Source organism: Lactuca saligna, chromosome 6 (genome assembly GCF_052625555.1).
Source record: "Lactuca saligna cultivar CGN05327 chromosome 6, ASM5262555v1, whole genome shotgun sequence".
Lineage (NCBI taxonomy): Eukaryota > Viridiplantae > Streptophyta > Magnoliopsida > Asterales > Asteraceae > Lactuca > Lactuca saligna.
The window spans coordinates 80436627-80453337 of NC_136422.1; the positions used below are offsets into that span (position 1 = coordinate 80436627).

Below are 16711 nucleotides of genomic sequence, written 5' to 3' on the forward strand. Positions count from 1 at the left end.
TCCCATAGAAAGTACTACACAACACATAGACAGGAACATGGTTCTTTAAAACAAAGAAGGAAGTAAGGTATCTCCTATTGGCGATGGTCACCCCTATGGTGAACCCTTAGTTGACGTTTCATATCAAGCATGTATCTCTCGTACACCCTTTGGCATACTTGGAGCTCTATGACTTCGGCTCGAGTTTCAGCTAGTGCTTGCAGTAGGGTCTCATGGTTTCTCTCAGCTCTCTCACTGGTGATCAAGGTGATTGGTGCGAATGGTATGCATTCTTGCGTTGGCGTTAACCTCTTCGATACGTTGAAAAGCCGTCATGCCCTGAATTACGTTTTGGGCAACTATACGGATTATGATTTGTAGGACTCTATCTGCTGAGATTCCTTCACTTGAGTGGTAGAAGCTTCGATATCCATTAAACGGCATAGGTTGATCTTGCTCTACGCTCCATGTTTCCAAGCGTTCTACCCAAGGAGGCATCGCGCCATGAAGAGTTGGACGAGGGTTAGGGTTTGAATTGGGAGCTATTGGGGGTAGCTACTCATCCTCGAGTTCGGAGTTATCATCATCCGAAAGGTCTTCAGCATGGTGATCATTAAAAAGGGAGTGGATGATCATTCTCTGGTTCTTCTCTGAACCATCCAGCACTGCCTTTGTTTGGGGAGTACGAGTTGTTATGGGATGGAGTCCAGGCATGTTATCTACGTGAGAATTAGGGTAAGGAAATAATTATTAGACGAACTATCTAGATAATTATTAGAGAATCTTCATTAGTTACATCGCTATTTGTAAAGTGTATACCAGTCATATGTAATCAACACAGGATAGGCTTTTGAATAAGTGACCTTAACTCCAAATTCACAAGGAATAAGGGTAAAGCAAAACTTCACCGATTCTAAGTCTATAACATCCTAGTTACATATAGCCTTAGCGTATCCACTTAGCAACTATCAACTTAGTACTGAAGATCCTTTTTAGTTCTCAAGTAAGTAATTATAATAACACAAAACACTCCTATAGTATTTTAGACTTAGGTTCTATTATAATGTTCTCATTGTGGTAGTGTTGGTATGTTTTTAGACTTGTTGCCACATCACAACCATTCTTGGGCATATGCTAACCACTCCTCGGACCAGCATAGTTGATCAGGCTATGCCATTCCCAGGACTGACCATACATCCCCAAGCTTACTTGTGATATTCAACAATCGTAATACTTTTGTTCTTGTCAATGTGACACTAATTTTAGTATGAATGCAGGCACGTATACTTAATTAAAGATTTTATTATTTAAAAGTACAAACTCTAAGTCAGAGTATTTTTAATCACATTGTATTTATAGTTAGTATATCTTTTATGGGTTGATATACTCAATTCACTATAAACAATGCTCTGATACCAATCTGTCACACCCCAAAACCGAGAACGGCGGAAACGTTCTGGGGCGGAGGACGTCATGTAATGTATCACAACAATGTAAAGTAGTAAACAAGCAACAACATCATCCATTGCACTATTAGTATAAGCTTCAAGTACATGTGCGTTCTTTCATAAAATACAACAATAAAATGAATAATCAGAAAATAAGATGAGTCTGGATTGCTCCGTCTTCACAAAACCTGGTCGTCGTACCTGTCTATTTGCGACCTGAGAATACAAGTTATTTTGAAAGCGAGTATCAGCCAAAACGCTGGTGAATTCATAAGTATTAATGTGTTTTTGATTTGTAAAACTTGTAATTAAAGACTTGATATTGTTCTGAAAGAAAGTTCGTATAAGTGTGGAAATGTTTGTAAGTAATCGAAACCGTTTGGTAAACCCGAGAAATCCCTATGATTCCTATTAGTATAGATGAAATCTTCTACCAAGACCTAGTTGTTTTGAAAGTAGTCTTCTACCAAGACCCGATTGTTTGACAATTATTATTAATATAAGAAATTATATCCTTTGGTACTAGGATACTCAAATACGATTCACCTCATTGGTTATGTGGATGAGTCAAAAGATAATGGTAATAATATAACTAACTTACGTATTATCCCTTTATACTAGGATAACTAACTTATGTATTATCCCTTTCTACTAGGATAACTAACAGTGTTAACTTTAGATATCCGTAGATGTACATTTACCTCTGTTGCTAACAGCTGGGTGTAGGAATAGTTAATCCCTTAAAGTATACCTGTAATGGTATCAACCGAAGACATCCGTGAATGTTCATTTACCTCTGTAGCTAATAGAGATTCTAGGAATGGTTAATCCCGTAAAGTATCCTTTGGTACTAGGATATAAAGTCCAATCTATCTCGTCGATGATGTGTTTGTATCACAAGGTAAAGATAGAAAGGAGAACTATATAACAGTATCTAGACATATAATATGTAATAGTAATTTGTCATATAATGTCTATGTAAAAGTATTCATGTATAAGTATTCATGTAAGAGTATTCATGTAAACGTACTCATGTAAGTGTATCTATGTAAGAGTATCACTATAAATATATCCATGTAAGAGGAATCTCTGTAAGAGTATCCCTTCATATAGCATGTAGTCTAGACTCATGAATGAACAGACTCTGGTGTAACTTCTTGTAATAGGAATAATGTTTTGTATCCCCTAAACTATTCCTATAATAGTTTACTAGAATGTAATTGATGAGTGTCCAAGTAGATTTATACACCCTTGCTACCCAAGAGCGTCAGAACAGAATTAACTGATGGAACATTTATGACTACATATGTACACATAATATATAACTAATATTTAAACGACCTTCGGACGGGTACCCGATATCCCACCAGACCACATCCAAATCGAGGAAAAGGAAATAGGGTGGATATCCTTCCTAAGTCTTTTAAACATTTCTTATATAACTATACATATAGAGGCATGAAATTTATAATATAAAAGCATAAAAGAAGTTTTGTAAAACCGTTGAAAAGTCTAATAAAGAATTTGTGACTTGATGTCAGTTTATAAAACGATTGAAAGTATTTTGTTTGATAAGACAGTTTAAGTACACGGAAAACCACTGTTTGAAAACACCTTTGTAGTCGAGTTTGAAAGGAAGCTTACAATGTGTAAGACAGTTTGATAAAGAGCTTTAATCATGTAAAAATGTATAAGAAAGTCATTTGAAGTAATATGTTTAGTAAAACTGCTAATCTTGTAGTAAATCCATTTGTATACTAGTTATAAATCCCATATGACTGATTTATTAACAACAAGTATCCTAAAATATTGATGTTTTTCGTGCCAAAATAATTGTATGTTTATAGTACCAAAGATGGACACATATACATACAGTATAAGAAGAGTGTTTGATTTATATATATAACAACACTTTTCATTTCAAAAGTTATGATGTTATCGTGATATATTTTTCATACGAAAGTTTCCCTATAATTGTTATAAATCACATATGATTCCGTTGATAAAAAGCATATAATGAACTTTATTATATAACACACGACAATAATCGAGTATTTAACTTGTATTCCCCCCTTAAAAGCATATAAAAGTATTTATAAAACATTTAAAAGTGTAGTTTATAGGGGTATGAACTCACTTGATTGATTGAAGAAAGCGTGACGAAAACCGAGCAGAACTTCTACTCGAGAAAGTGGATCTCTCGAGATTCTAGGGAAATCTCGGGAGTCTCGGGAGTGTAAAACTTTCTTCCCACCTTGGATATGAAAACCGTGCCTTTGGGATGACTCCGAGGGTTGAAACGCAGAGCTTCGGCGCGAGAAAGGAAGGAAATTAGCAAATATGGCCGGCACCCTCGCACCCTTTATATAGGGGCTGGAGGACCTCGGTACGCGGGGCGTACGAGAGTACGCGGTACGTACTCATGTGTCATGCATGAGCGCATCCTCGGTCGAAACGTTGGAGCGACGTGGACGAACCGGAGCCTAGCATCCGAGTACGCTGGGCGTACGAGGGATCGGACCGCTGACTCATTCTTCGGATAATACTGGGTCTTAATTAAATTTATATTTTAATTAACTAGTAAACTTCAAAAATTCATATCTTCCTCATACGGACTCTATTTTCGACGTTCTTTATATCCACACGAAGGTGAGACTACGATCTACAACTTTCGTTTAGACTTCGTCGGCTAAATTTGAATTTATTTTTAATATTATATTCTTAATAGGCCGGGACAGGAAAAGTTCTTTAAAATTTCATAATTCCTTCATCCGCTATCTATTTTCGCCAGACTTTTTACCGTTGTAATACCATTGATGAGATCTTCGATTCTCGTTTAGGTCATGTTGGCAAAAATCCACTCGATCTCGATTTCGAGTTTTTAGCTGTCTACTGCTATGTCTGAAACTTCGAAAAATCATAACTTCCTCATATTAAGTCAGATTTGGGCATTCTTTTTAGGTATGCTTACGGTTTTTGGATATCTAAAACTTTCCTTTAGATAACTAAGGCTAAAAATTATTGTATTGAAACTTCGCGTTTTACGTCTATCAGTGTTGCCGATTTTCGCTGCGAATCTTAGATTGGTTATAACTTCTTCGTTATAACTCGGATTTTAGTGTTCTTTATATGCACGAAAACCTTGATACGATTCCTACCACTTTATTTAACCCAAATAAGTTTTTAGAAAAGTTAAATTTTTACCTATATTCGACTGGTGTTACATTTCATTGTCTTGAAATATCGGGTTGTCACACACACACACACATATATATATATATATATATATATATATATATATATATATATAGTAGTTTATAACCCGTGGAACCACGGTTATAAAATTAAATAAATTTTTATAATAAAAATTTATACTTATTAATCAGTTATTTTAAATAAGTCATTTTAAATAAATTATTAATTAAGAGATATATCAAAATTTAAAGTTATTATAACTTTAAATTTAACAAATAATTAGAAAATGTAAATTTGAATTTTGAAATTAGTGACACGTGACATGATATTAATGAGAAGTTATATTAGAATGACACTTGACAAAACAAGATTAAAACTATTTATTTATTAGAATATATATATATATATATATATATATATATATATATATGTATGTATGTATGTATGTATGTATGTATGTATGTATATTGCATTATATCTATTACCACTTAAAATTAATTCATAAAATGTAATCCATATATATAAGTCAATAGCGAATTACAAAATAATTGATTGAGCTCCAAACGTCCAAGTTCCAATGTGTCAAATGAGTTCCAAACTTCCAAGTTCAAAACCACAAAGGGTTTTTGACACTGTAGCACATCAATGTTTGATCAATTTGCACATTTAGTCACTTAAGTTTTTTTGTTCTCAATTGATCCTTAATGTTAGTAACTACCGGCTAATTAAAGGAATGTGAGCAAATACTACCGCTTTAAGGGTTATCGCTGACGTGGATTCGCTTATGTGGACAATCATTTGACCATGTCATTTGTAACGTGTAAACCTTCCTTAATTGAAATTTATATTGAACCGTCGAGGTTACATTGTTACCCCAAATTAGGTCAGTGCCTCCCTTCCGAAACTCCACACTCAATCGATATAACCAGAACAATGTCTGCCTCTTCTTGTCGATCAATCAAGCTCCTGCGTGTCGGAAACATTCGTGATGATGATCCCTATCCACCTTGCGATTGTCAAGATGCAATAAGCGTGGAAAGGACTGCCTGGACCGACGATAATGTAGCTTGCAGGTTTTGGAACTGGAAAAACTCTTTGGTGAGTATTCATTTTGTTTACTAACACTGTATTTGTTATTTTGAGCTGGATATGTACACATTTTCATTAATTGCAACCCTAACCCTAACTCTGGTTTTCCCTTATAATCAGGCAGCTGAAGGTCCAAAATGCAAGTTCTTTATGTGGAAAGATAAAAAAATGTAGACAGGTTACTAAAAAGAACAGCTTCGCAAGATGAGGTTTTAGTTGAAAAGGAAAGAAGAGTTTAGTGAAGTTTTGAAGGTTCAAAAGAAGTTGGTTAAGCTGCAGTAAGCTATGGAAGCAGATAAGCAAATGTTTGAGACACAGTTGATGGAGTTGACGAACCAAAACAGAATGTTGAAGTGTGGGATCTTTGTTATGGTAATTGTAGTCATTACCATGTAGTTGAAATGGACTTGAATTGTGCAGCAAATCAAATAGGTGTTTATGGTTGATGGTATATAATTCCAACCAGTTTTTTGGAAAGTGTATGGGTGGATGTTAAAAAGTTATTAGCTTTTTTGGGAAGTGTATGGGTGTATGGGTACATGGTCAATATTAGATCCTAGTTGTAATGTATAGTCAGGTTTTTGGTTGAATGCTTGTTTGATTATTATGTGTATGGGATGTTAGATGTAATGGAATGTAGATGTAATGCAATGTAGATGTAATGGGATGGCAGTACATGGGAACAATTGTAATGACTTTGTGTTGATTAAATGAATGATATGAAATATCCTAGTTAAGATATATCTTGCTGAATTTTATAATATGCATGTGCTTCTTTTATAAATTAAATTGTGGGTACCACATTGTCGGCCATAAGGAACTCACTTGGTCCATTTAAAAGTGGATTGTCTTTAGAGTTCTGTGCAGGGGTATATATGGAAAAGTAAGGGTATATGGACCACTGACCACACGTTGTATATAAGGACATAATCAATCATGATTTTAAATTATCTATATATCCAAATATATTCTCTTGCCATGCAGTTTAACCAGACAAGTCCTTGCCATGCATGCAACTTCAAATTAACACAACAAAAAGCTCAAAATAACAATCAACTTAAGTAACACAAAATACAGATCACATAAACCAACATAGTTTCATACAAACTAGCATAGTTAATAGCAGTTTCTTAAAAACAACAACAATACACCAAAACACATCATTAACACTACATACCATGTTCATATCACATAAACCAACACTTACAGTTATTCTAGAGTAATAGGTTTAGCTTCTGAGTTCCTAGGTGCATCATTTCCACCAACTCTCTTGCCCATTTTCAACTTGATAATCCTTTCGGATTTCTTCCTCCTGATTTTCTTCAACAGGGTTACAAGTGGTGTTTATCTAGCCTCCTGTTCTTGCACATGAACCTGACTAGGTTCTCCATTAGCTGATGTATCAAACTCCAAAGGAGTGAGTTCCACCTCATCATAGTCTTGTTGCACATGCACCTCATTGATTGCTTCGGCACCATCATTTACTGCTCCACCTGTTTTGTTTTTCTTTTAGCTTTGGTTTTAGGAGGCCTTGTTAAAGTATAAGCTCTTTTTTTGTGTCCTTCAATCTTACAAAGACTACATTTTTGTTTTTTACCAGCCTTGGATACCTTCACCTGCTCCTTACCTTTGTTTTGTGTATGGGTAGTTGTCTTTGATTTTTACTTGACTGGTTTGGGGTTTCTATTGCATCCTTTTTCCTTTTAGTTGCAGGTCTCCCAGGCATAGCTCTACGAAGAGGAGGTAAAGGTGGGATGTAATCAGTTGCAGGCCACAAATTACTTCCATTCATAGGTGCTAACCTAAACTTGTATGCCTTCATATAAGTGATACTACTAAACATTTTGTCCATATATGACTCTACATCCCTATTCATAAAACTAATAGCTGCAATAGAATGGACACAACCGATTCCATTAAGTTGCCATATTTTGCATGAGCAAGTTCTTTCTTCAAGATCCACTTCAAAAGCATCTGTAGTTCCTCTTACTTCAAAATGATTTAGTCCACTAGGTAAGACTTGGTAATTTCTTAGACCCTTCTTAATGTCATTCACTATTTCTCTAATTGTTGGACAAATTTGGTTGCCACATCCTAGACCCTTGCATTTATTCTTGAACACTCTCTCCATCATATACATCCTCAACTCCTCTAGCATCAACAATCACAACATTAAAACCTTCTGACATTCCATTCTCCACAGCATCACAACATCTTCCTGGTTGGAAGTAGGCCCTTGACCATGTTTTGGGGTCATTTTCCATCAGATACTGATGAGCACTTGGGTCTAGCACTTCAAGCTCTTTCATGGCAACCTTAAAATCTACCTCTGCTGTTGCTTTACGTGCCTTCCAGAAAATGTTTTCATATTGGGCACCACTATACCTTTTCCTAAGGTTTTGGCTAATATGCTTGGCACACTGCCTATGCTCTACATAAGGAAGGAGTTCTTTCACATCCTCAATCAAACCCTATTAACAAATTCTAAATATAGTGAATAAGGATGCAAATAGATAGGAAAATTAATTACAAACAACTAAATTACCTTGTGTTGATCAGATATTACATTGTATCCACAGCCCAAATTAAGTCCTAAGTCATCAATGAGTAAATCCAAAAACCACCTCCAATTTTCCTTATTCTCCACACATACTACTACCCATGCAATAGGATAAATCCCATTGTTTGCATCCCTTCCAACATCACATAATAACTCCCCTTTACAGATCCCTTTAAGGAAACAACCATCTAAACCTATTATCTTCCTACATCCCTCCTTCCACCCCTTCTTCAATGCATCAAAGCAAACATAGAACTTACTAAAGTAGTTCTTCCCATCTGGCATATGATTTACATCAAGCTTTACAGTGCTACCTGGATTTGATCTCCTAATCTCTTCTGCATACGACCATAACTTTGCATAATGTTCAACTAGGGTGCCATCTATTAGTTGGTGTGCATATTTCTTAGCTCTCCTGCATTGACCAACACTAACATGAATGCCAAACTTCTGTGACATAGTTGTTCTTAGCTTTCTAACACTCATCTTTTGTCTAAGTAAGAACTCTCTTGTATAATGACTCCCTATCCAAGCATAAGTGACCATGGACCCTAACTTGTAGTTCCTTGCACATTTGTGGAATGGCTTTAAAGACTTAATTTGGAAGCTTGCTTCATCACTCATCCAAGATGCCCACAACCTAAATTATCACTCACCCTTGCAACACTTAACCAACAATCTTTTCCTATCATTTTTCTCAAAGCAAAGTTGGTACCCATTCGCAACAGCATAGTTGCATAACATCGATTTTAATTGAGATAGGTCTTTGAACCTCATACCAAGTATTGGGATCTGCTTTTTCCATGGAACCAACTCATTAAAAATGGAATGTTGTAAAGTTACATTGGCATCCTCTTCATGCCCATCATGATCATTTATGTTGTTATCATTTCCCTCTTCATCTTCGCCACATAATCTGTTTAGGAATTCATCACCCTTTGTCCTATTCATAGTGACTATGTCCTCATTAAAGTCCACATCCACATTTGCTAGGCTATCAATTTCTTCCTCATTCTCTCCACCATCAATGCAACAATCATCTCCATCCTCCTCTTCTATTTTAGAACCAAACCAATCTTCTATTCCTTGACCATCATGGTCCACATACATACAAATTTTACCATTTGTCCCATATGCATGAAAAATGAAATCACCATACTCTTCATCATTAACGATAGTAGTTATCCCAGATATTAAGGGCTTACCTGGTGTCACACCCCAAAACCGGAACGGCCGAAACATTCTAGGGTGGATGACGTCATATCAAGTATCACAACATATGTAGTATAGTAATCATAGTACAACAATCATTGCATTAATAGTAATAGTTTTACATGGTTTATATTACATAGAAACTTCAAAGTAATACAAGTAATAATGTAGGTGCAGCTTGGTACTAAACTGTCTTCACCAAAAGCTCCTGGAATGTACCTGTCTAAAGCTGACCTGAGAATACAAGTTATTTGAAAGCGAGTATCAGCATTTTTACAAATGCTGGTGAGTTCATAAGTATTTAGTGTCATTTTATCCAAATAACTTTATATAAGTAGTAGTTTTAAAGTATACAATGAATTAGAGTCCTTTCCAGAAAATCCTATATTTTCTAATTAAAAGCAGTCTTCTACCAAGACTGGACAGAGTTATGTGGTAAATAGTAATTTTTCCTTAAGACTATCATTTTCAAAATGTGGTATTGATTTTGAAAGAAAGTAGGAGAAATCAGGGAAAATAACATATGCCTCAGCAGTGAGGACTGCTGACTAAGGAAAAAGAAATCATAGACTCCAGGGGAGTATCGAATGAACGGTACGCCTGGCTCATTCTAACAAAAAGGGAGACACAGACCCCAGACAGTATCAAATGAAAGATACGTCTAGTAAGGTCTAAAAACAGTGAACACAGACCCCCGACAGTATCAAATGAATGATACGTCTAGCAAGGTCTAAATACAGTGAATACAGTGTTAAAACCCATTACCTTAAAGCCATGAATTATAAGGTAACCCCGAGATACTCGTAACCATACTGATAAACACTAGAGAACTTGACGCCCTGCAAGCATCGGTATGAATATGACATTTGTCACCCCTTGGCTTGGTAGGTCGTGGACTGTAGCTAGCAGTCAGGGTGCGGGGGTGTCAATCCCGTATAGCTATACACACAATGTCCGCTTTCCCTACAAGAGACTCTGGTTACTATCCTGACAACGGAGAAGGTCATGTACTGAAGATGTATCTCGTGTAGTGAGATCTGATGTGAAAATGATGGAGACTCGCAACTAAACTGACTAATGTAAACCTATATGTCTATGCTTGTATACATAATATATAACTAATGATCAAACGACCTTCGGACGGACATACGATCCCACCAGACCACATCTCAACGAAGAAAAGGAAATAGGCGAACTAGCCTTCCTAAGTCCTTGAAACATTATTTATATAACTATACAAGCATAGGCATACATTTAACTAAGTAGAAGCATTTAACAAAGTTTAAGTGTTTAACGAAGTAGAAGTGTTTCACAAAGTATAAGTGTATCGTGAAGTATAAGTGTATCGTGAAGTGTAAGCGTATCGTGAAGTGTAAGCGTATCGTGAAGTGTAAGCGTATCGTGAAGTGTAAGCGTATCGTGAAGTATAAGCGTATCGTGAAGTATAAGTGAATCGTGAAGTATAAGCGTATCACAAAGTAAAGGTGTTAACAAAGTAGTAGCATTAACTACGAGGAAGTATAACGAAGCAGTAGTATCTAACAAAGTAGGAGTATAAAATCACAGAAGAAAACTTTTATGAAATCTATGGAAAACCTTTATACTTTAAGAAAATTATTCATAAACAAGTTTTGATTATAACCTTGATAAAGTAGAGAAAACCTTTATTTAAAATGCTGATGTAACAGAGTTTGAAATAAAACATACATCACGAGAGGCAATTTGAGAAAAGCTTTGAACACATAAAGATGTTTTAGAAAACCATTTCTAGTATCAAACTTGGTAAAAACAGTTGACAGTGTAATGAATCCTTGTGCATGCGGGTTATCAATCACATGTGATTGATATGATAACTGACATGTTTAACTTGTATTACCCCTCCCCCCCCCCCCCATAAAATCATGTAAAAACATTTAAAAGGTTAATTCAGGGGTATGAACTAACCTGTTGTAAGTGGATCCGACGAAGGTGTCGGTTGGGTGCTCGGTGTCAAGTAAAGACTTGAACACACTTAGTGACCTATTAAACATATGATAACATATGTTAACATACAATTAGCAAATATATTACTAATTAAACACGTATACGCATCCTAAAGTGCGGAAAACACTTTGGTTAAGTGTTTGGAGTGTCCCGGGTAACATCTAAGGGTGTGTATGGCTTAAATAGGGGGTTTACTCTTCGAGAGTAAACTCTTCATAGAGTTCATGGCCCTAGGACTAACTCCCCATGAGTTTACAACCGTAAACTCATGGTGAGAGTGTTCTAGGATGCCAAAATGTCTTATATCACTCAAGGAATTAGGCTAGACTCAAATCTTGGGCTTATGAAAGGTTTAAGGCCTCACATGGACCATTTTTGGGAGTTTACAACAATAAACATGGAGTTTACGGCCGTAAACTCCTACTCACCCTTTCATTTTGTGTTTTGAGGTCTTAAATGGTAGAGAATAAAGTTTTATGCATCTTTCCAAGTCAAATGGGGAATTTAGGGCATCATTTGGGCACCTTTTAGGAGTTTACGGTCCATGGACCTTTCCTAGGGGGGTTTACGGCCGTCAACTCCTATTTCCTTGGTTTCTTTAATGTTTAAATTATTTACATCCGTGGGATTGCTTCTAGACATTTTTCCAAGGCGATAGGAGGTGTTTGAGGGCATTTCTAACACTTGAACTTGATTTTACTCCCCATGAAGAGGAGTTTATGGTCCAAGCATGTTCTTGGGTAGTAAACTCAAGTTTACTCCCCAAAATTATAGTTCATGGTGTTCTAAGTCCGAATGTGTAAGTCCACAAGTCATATCTAAGCCTTAGGGGCAATTTGGAGGGGTTTTGGGGCTTAAAAAACCCATTTAGGGGTGTTCACGGTCCAAGAGTGTTGTTGGGTCGTAAACACATAACTTGGCCCCTATTTGATATCTTAAACACGAATTTGCATGTTAGTTAAGCTATACAACAAGTTAGGATAGAGTTCTTACTAGTTTGGGGCTCGAAACGGGTGTTTTTGGCTCGAAAACGAGTTGTAGAGAGAGAGTGTAGAGAGAGAGAGAGTGGAAAAGGTGGAAATGGAGTTTACTCTCCCTTATATAGGGGCTTGAGTTGAGGTTCAGTGAAAATCTACTCGATACTGCCGTTAAACGGAGCTTTTGGTCACAACCGATTTAGTGGTCGTATTTTGATTTGGTTGAAACTAAAACTTTTCAAGGGAAAAATTGGGGTGTTTCTATTTTATTTCAACCCTCATAAAGTCATTCAAAAAGTCCCAAATTTATTAACCAGTCCAAAAGTTAACGGACAGTTAAATAAAACGAGGCTTATTAACGGAAAAAGGGGTTAAAAATGACGGAATAAATTTCGGGTTATCATACCTAGTTCACAATAGTATAACTTCTTTATACTTTCTTGCATGAACCATTCGAGAAATGTGATACATTCACCGTATGTCATTCCAGAAAAATCGTGATCAATGAAAGTAAAATTGATACCATGGTTATACGAGAAAGGATTTCTAAGAAAAACACCTTTCAAGTTTAGCTCCACTATAGGGTAGAGTCCATTAGGGTTTGGCGTTGAGATAGACATTGTGGGTTGGTTGACTACTCACTGACTTCGATCAGAGAAAACGACTTCGAACCCTAGGTTTAGTGCTTCGTATTCACTGTAAGATGAGAAAAAGAAAGAACGAAGAAGGAGTGTTCTAGCTAAATAAATGTGCTTATTTTGACCTCTAAATCCTACATGGATAAAATTAATGAATTATATTATGTAAACTTATTCCACGTAAGCAATATCATCGGTTGTTCCGTTTATCGGGTTCATAAGGAGGTAATTAGCCGGAAGTTACTAACATTGGGGATCAATTGAGCACAAAAAAAAAAAACCTAAGTGACTAAATGTGCAAATTGACAAAACATTGATGTGCTACAGTATCAAAAACCCAACCACAAACCGCACAGCATGTGCGGTTTGATACTTTTCAAAACGGCAAACCATAATGCGAAGACTCTAAACCGTGTTATGCGATGCAGTGAGGACGGATGATGGTTTGATGAAATATACGACTTAGACATTAGATATATGAGAAATGCAAAATGAAAATTACATTATACATATTGAAAACCTACTGTTTTAAACATGACTGAATTTTAAGAAGTAATAAAAAATATATACACAACTTAGTAATAAAGAAAAATATATTGAAAAATAACAATATTTATATTATATTCAAATATGCAAAACACTCGCAAACAGAATATCAACATTGCATAACCATATCAAACGTATTTGATTTAGTTAAATGAATATTCAGATAAAACAAAATTTGTATATACAAAACTACCCACAATTATAAAATACTTGAATTATAAAATACTCTATTCCTGAACTAAACTTATTGAAAGACTTTTGCCTATGTAACAATAACCCAAAATCCTAACACTTTTGTAGACGAAATAAAAACAGAAAGTCGTTTGAAATACAACCGTATGTATTACTTGATAATGAATGTAACCTATATGTCGTAACCATTTAAATATATATAAAAAAATTCAGCCTTTTAAAACTTTTTTGTTTTACGTTTCTCATATTTCACTTTTATGAAAAATCACCAAAACTCCATCAAATTAGATAGAAAGTCCTCAAAAGTCCACAAACAACTACTTTCCTCAAAATCTAAGAACGTTTAGCCCAACAGCAGTAGCCCATACTATCAATTAACCCATACTATCAATTAGCCCAACAGCAGTAGCCCATACTATCAATTAACCCATTAAAGATTTTCTGTTTATTTTTTGAGCTGCGACGTATGAAGTTAAAAATCACCAAAAATCCACAAAATTAGATAGAACATCCACAAAAGTCCACAAACACACAAAAGTCCACAAACAACCACTTTCCTCAAAATCTATGAAGTGTGGTTTATATATATATATATATATATATATATATATATATATATATATATATATATATATATATATATATATATATATATATATCTTTATTATTATATAATACATATTGGATGTTTTTTGAAAATTAAAAGGTACAACTATTATAACAACCTTGTACAATCTTATTAAGCTTGCAATGCAAATGTATACACTACGCATCCCATTTGCAACTTATTAAGAGGTACAACTATCCGTAACCACCAGCCTTCATAACGTCGTCGCTACGTCCACCCTCCTGATGCCGTCGTAACCTTCTAGACCTTATATCGGTAAGTTGATGTCCCTCCCCACCTATTTTCTTGTATCTGCACGGGTTTTCTTTGCTCGGTTTGATTTTTGTGACACTCTATTTCGTATTTGTGAGGTTGTATGTGTTGCGGGTTTCCATTTACTTTTTAATGGAAGAGCTGACTGGTGGTGCAGAAACACCAACGCACTGGTGAGTTCATGAAACATCATCCCTTTATTTATGCTTGTTCATTGGATTTTATTCAGATGCATCGACTCTGTAACTTAAGTGATGCAAATTGGTGCAGGCCATGTTTTGTGGGTTCTATTTTATCTACTTTATTTGGGAGCTGGTTGTTTTTTCCTCTCTGTTTTGTAAAGATTGGGGCTTCTTCCAGGTGATCCGTACACAACCACTGAGATAAATGTGCTCAATTCTTCATTTATGTTATAGATTCATGAGTTTTCGGGAAGTGACTATAATATTCCTTTTGTTTCTTCTTGAGAATATTGCACTCCACCTGTTTGTTGTTTTGCCTATGAGATCATTAAACTTTTTCGTATAGTAATTTCATGTGGCAAACTTATTTCCTCTTAATGATTATGTATATGAGCGGCGTAGCTATATGTATGCAACTATAGGTCTCTCTCTCTGATAGAACTCGATAACGATCCATGATAATATGATTACTATTTGTGGTAGCTAATAAATTATTTAAGTATCTAATTCCTATCAGAGTCTAAGGCAATCAACATTGCTAATCTCCTCATCGTAATCTCTATTATATTGCTTTATAAGTGAATCTTCTTACAAGTTACAACTATATGTGTTCCGCATGTGTTATTTGTATTTTTATAGGAATGAAATATATTTATAGGGAAATGCTCAAAAACTGATTTTGGAAATTAATTATTGTAGAGTAATGGGAATGTGGTGATATCTTCAACTTTATGTGTGTGTCTACGTAAGGTTGTAACCCAAGGGAAGGAAAAGAAAGGATATGTCACTCAGGTGGTAGAAGGAACGAAGTGGAAAAGAAGAAGAGAGGGGTGGGTGGTATTGTTTTGTACACGTTGTCAAGTTCTTATAGGTTTGAATTTCCTTTTGTTGGCTTTTATGATCAACATGTTCACGTATATATATTTTTGTATTTGAGTTCTCACAGGTTTGGGTTTTATTTATGCTTGTATTTTATGGGGTGGAATACATGGCCTTGATTGGCCGTAACCTATTTTGGGTGTGAGATTACACATTTGAGCGAATCATAGAGAAGAGGCATAAATCGTGAGCTAGGGCGTTACGTCCCATCTCCGGCCTTCTTTGGTCGTCGTTACTTCTTGGCCCACCGCCTCTTTCATTGTTTCGATTCCTGAAATATGAATCAAGATGTTTGTGCAATTTCTCAAGAATTGATGGTGTTTTGATTCATGTAAGTTTCATTATTGTGTTTTATTAGCTTTTACACCGTTTACTTTTACAAACTTTTACTAAGGTCTGTACTTTGTAAAATTTAGCTATTAATAATATCGTGTTTTCAAAGTTTTTTTTTTCATGTAAGAGTGAAAATTGCTTTGTATTTTTATGGCATTTTTATAATTGGATAGTTTTTTTACAGTATCATGTGGTATTAAGAATAATTCAAAGTAGAATGTTAATGATAAAAAAATCCATGAAAGTATGTTACTATTAGTTGCAGTTAACACTGATCTCTTTTTTGTGATGTTGAATAATTGTTATTCTTTTATTAAGTGTGCTGGTACAGAAAAAGATTACACAGAAAAATGGTATGTTGTTGTGAGTCCGACATGGTACTACTACTCCAAGACAAATTATAAGGGTTCATAATTTACATGTGTATTGTTTGTAAACGTTTCAATATTTTTTAAAATGTTCTACCGTTTAAACTATAAATATTTTAAATTAATATTTACCTTTAATTCGTAAATTTATTATTTTTGTTTGGTATGCATTTCGATTGCCCCTATTTTTGACATTAGGAATTTGTGAATTTTCATACTTAGCAATATTAAAACATATTTGTCACTTTTA

The 16711-nt window shown here is 35.2% G+C and overlaps 1 protein-coding gene and 1 long non-coding RNA gene across 4 annotated transcripts; one reads left to right on the forward strand and one right to left on the reverse strand.

Annotated features, from left to right (window-relative positions):
• Nucleotides 1-7819: 7819 nt before the first annotated feature.
• Nucleotides 7820-8757, reverse strand: LOC145002752 (uncharacterized). Its single transcript, XM_078961952.1, has 2 exons — nt 8257-8757; nt 7820-8182 (listed from the first exon to the last, which is right to left on the reverse strand). Exons 1-2 carry the CDS (start codon nt 8755-8757, stop codon nt 7820-7822), a joined length of 864 nt encoding a protein of 287 aa, XP_078818078.1.
• Nucleotides 8758-14576: 5819 nt separating this feature from the next.
• On the forward strand, nt 14577-16143 carry LOC145001625 (uncharacterized). 3 transcript variants are annotated; one of them, XR_013661664.1, is made up of 4 exons: nt 14577-14702; nt 14798-14872; nt 14970-15059; nt 15581-16143. It is a non-coding gene; the product is annotated as an uncharacterized LOC145001625 (long non-coding RNA). The 3 variants fall into 3 exon arrangements; XR_013661663.1 differs by having other exon boundaries at nt 14584-14872; nt 15581-15711; nt 15828-16143; XR_013661662.1 differs by having other exon boundaries at nt 14585-14872.
• Nucleotides 16144-16711: the final 568 nt, after the last annotated feature.